The sequence below is a fragment of the Danio rerio genome, chromosome 13 (assembly GCF_049306965.1).
Source record: "Danio rerio strain Tuebingen ecotype United States chromosome 13, GRCz12tu, whole genome shotgun sequence".
In the NCBI taxonomy this organism is placed as follows: Eukaryota; Metazoa; Chordata; class Actinopteri; order Cypriniformes; family Danionidae; genus Danio; species Danio rerio.
The window spans coordinates 122,501-125,154 of NC_133188.1; the positions used below are offsets into that span (position 1 = coordinate 122,501).

At 50.6% G+C, this 2,654-nt stretch overlaps 1 protein-coding gene across 1 annotated transcript in view; it reads right to left on the reverse strand.

Annotated features, from left to right (window-relative positions):
• Positions 1–2,335, reverse strand: part of pnpt1 (polyribonucleotide nucleotidyltransferase 1) — a 15,084-nt gene extending 12,749 nt beyond the window's left edge. The window contains 9 exon segments of the mRNA NM_001251832.1: positions 1–148; positions 244–357; positions 653–700; positions 825–888; positions 1,085–1,134; positions 1,306–1,411; positions 1,663–1,737; positions 1,964–2,024; positions 2,190–2,335. The exon segment at positions 1–148 is cut by the window's left edge and continues 36 nt beyond it. Coding sequence (NP_001238761.1) covers positions 1–148; positions 244–357; positions 653–700; positions 825–888; positions 1,085–1,134; positions 1,306–1,411; positions 1,663–1,737; positions 1,964–2,024; positions 2,190–2,335 — 812 coding nt within the window.
• Between the last annotated feature and the right edge of the window lie 319 nt (positions 2,336–2,654).

Consider the following 2,654-nt stretch of genomic DNA (forward strand, 5'->3'; position numbering starts at 1 on the left):
TACAGTCTGCTGGTCCTCTTGCTGATCTTCATGTCTCGGCTGATCTGCTGCAGGCTCTGGATGATCTGCTGTGTGTGTTTCACTCCCAGCTTCACCGCGTGACAGAAGTCCTGCTGGAGGATGTTCTCTGCTGCTGCCTCTATCATCACTGCACACACACACACACACACACACACACACACACACACACGTATCAGGAGCAGAGCATCATGGGTAATGGCAGCACCGGTCAGACTCACGCACCCACATGGCTGGACGGCGCGGCGGCGATCACGAGGTTCAGGGAGCTGCGGTTCATCTCAGAGCGGGACGGGTTAATGAGGAACTCCCCGTCCAGCAGACCCACACGCACCGCTCCTGCAACACACACACACACACACACACATCACTACAATCTAACCCGCTCCTGAAGATCTCTACACGCAGGGCTTCTGTAGTACCCAGAACAGCAGAGTCCACTAAAGGAGGTCGAGCATGCTCATATATGGCTCCTAAACTCTGGAATAGTCTTCCTGATAAAGTCGAGGCTCAGACACACTCCCAGCTCAACACTAGACTACACACACATCTCTTTAGTGACGCGCACACACACACACACACACACACACACACACACACACACACACACACAGTGCAGGTGTGCTGGACTCACCGATGGGGCCGTTCCAGGGAATATCAGAGAGAGTCAGAGCTGCAGACGCTGAGAGAGAATCAACATGGTCAGACAACACACACACACACACACACACACACACACACACACACACACACACACACACACACACACACACACACACACACACACACACAACAGATTCTCATACCTCCATTAATGGCCAGAACGTCAGGATCGTTGACTCCATCAGCCGCCAGTATGTTACACATCACCTTCAGCACACACACACACACACACACACACACACACACACACACACACACACACACACAGTGAACACAACAAGCATCTCAGAGCTTTCTCAGTGAGCAGTTTCAGGAAGAGCAGCGTTACAGTTAGCTGAGAGACATCAGACACGGTCATGTGACAAGGGGATCATGTGATGTGATGGTCATGTGAGCTTCTCACCTGTGTGTCGTAGAAGTATCCAGCAGAAAACAGCGGCCTAATGGATCGATCTGTACACACACACACACACACACACACACACACACACACACACACACAGTATAAGCATCAGACTGCACACGTGTGTATCTTGAGTTTTCAACTAACAAAGAGTCTGATTTTCCTCTTGTGTGTGTGTGTGTGTGTGTGTGTGTGTGTGTGTGTGTGTGTGTGTGAGAGACCGATGAGTCTGCTGGTCAGGATCTCGGTGTCAGTGGTGCCCAGCTCTCGTCTCAGATGGTTAGTGGGGATTCGCCCAGCCGCTGCTGCCTTCTGTCTGTAATCCACCTGCACACACACGCACACACACGCACACACACACACACACACACACACACACACACACACACACACACACACACACACAGTGAGCTGAGCTCCAGGTAAGCACAGTGCTGATGATCTCAGGGTTGTGTTGTTTTGTACTGTTGACCTGTGTGCAGTTGTGTAGCACACACACACACACACACACACACACACACACACACTCCTCTACAGTGTTAGAGATGATCTCAGTGTGTGTTTTAGTTCAGACTCACCACAAGCGGCATGAACTGAGCGGCGGCCGGTCTGCTCTTACTGACCGCTGTCACCATCACTGACGTCTCACCCGACTGCGCACACGCGCACACACACACACACACACACATACACATACACATCAGAACACAAGAAACACACACACTTATAGATATACACAGTCATCAAAACTGAACAACACTCTCATACACACTCTTCTTCCTCTCTCACACACACATATTTCTTTTCTCTCAAACGCGCGCGCACACACACACACACACACACACACACACACACACACACACACACACACACACACACCTTGACCACTGCACAGCCGTCAGAGAAGCGGGCCAGTTTCCCAGTGGAGATCTCCAACTTCCTGCACACACACACACACACACACACACACACACACACACACACACACACACACACACACACACATTACAGCAGGGAATCAGGCAGGAATACTACAGGTCACATGGATGAGCGTACGATCAAAAATATGTGTGTGTGTGTGTGTGTGTGTGTGTGTGTGTGTCACCTGTCTCCTAGTGTGACGGTGGCGCTGTGCTGCTGAATCCCCCTGACCGCACACACCCGCGCCCAGCAGAGGCGGGTCTTCATCATCATCTTCATCATCCTCACACTCTTCATCATCCTCAGCCTCTCACATACACACACATTCATTCATCCATCACGGCTCTCACACATGCACACACTGCGCCGCCATGACAGCTCTGAGGGACAGACTCTCGCGAGAACAGAACAGACCGCGGCGGCGCGTGTCAAAATAAAAGTCCCGCGATTGAGTTCAGCAGAGGCAGAAAGAGGAAATCCCAATCAAAGATAATCAACACACAACAGACTGAAGAGTGACGCTGTCTTTAACTTTAATTTAGTAAACTCTCCAGAAAAAATCTTAAAAAACACTGGAGCTGTAACCGAACACAATACAGTACTGAACAGTACAATAACAACACCCAGAGAAGAGTCACGTGATGACAGA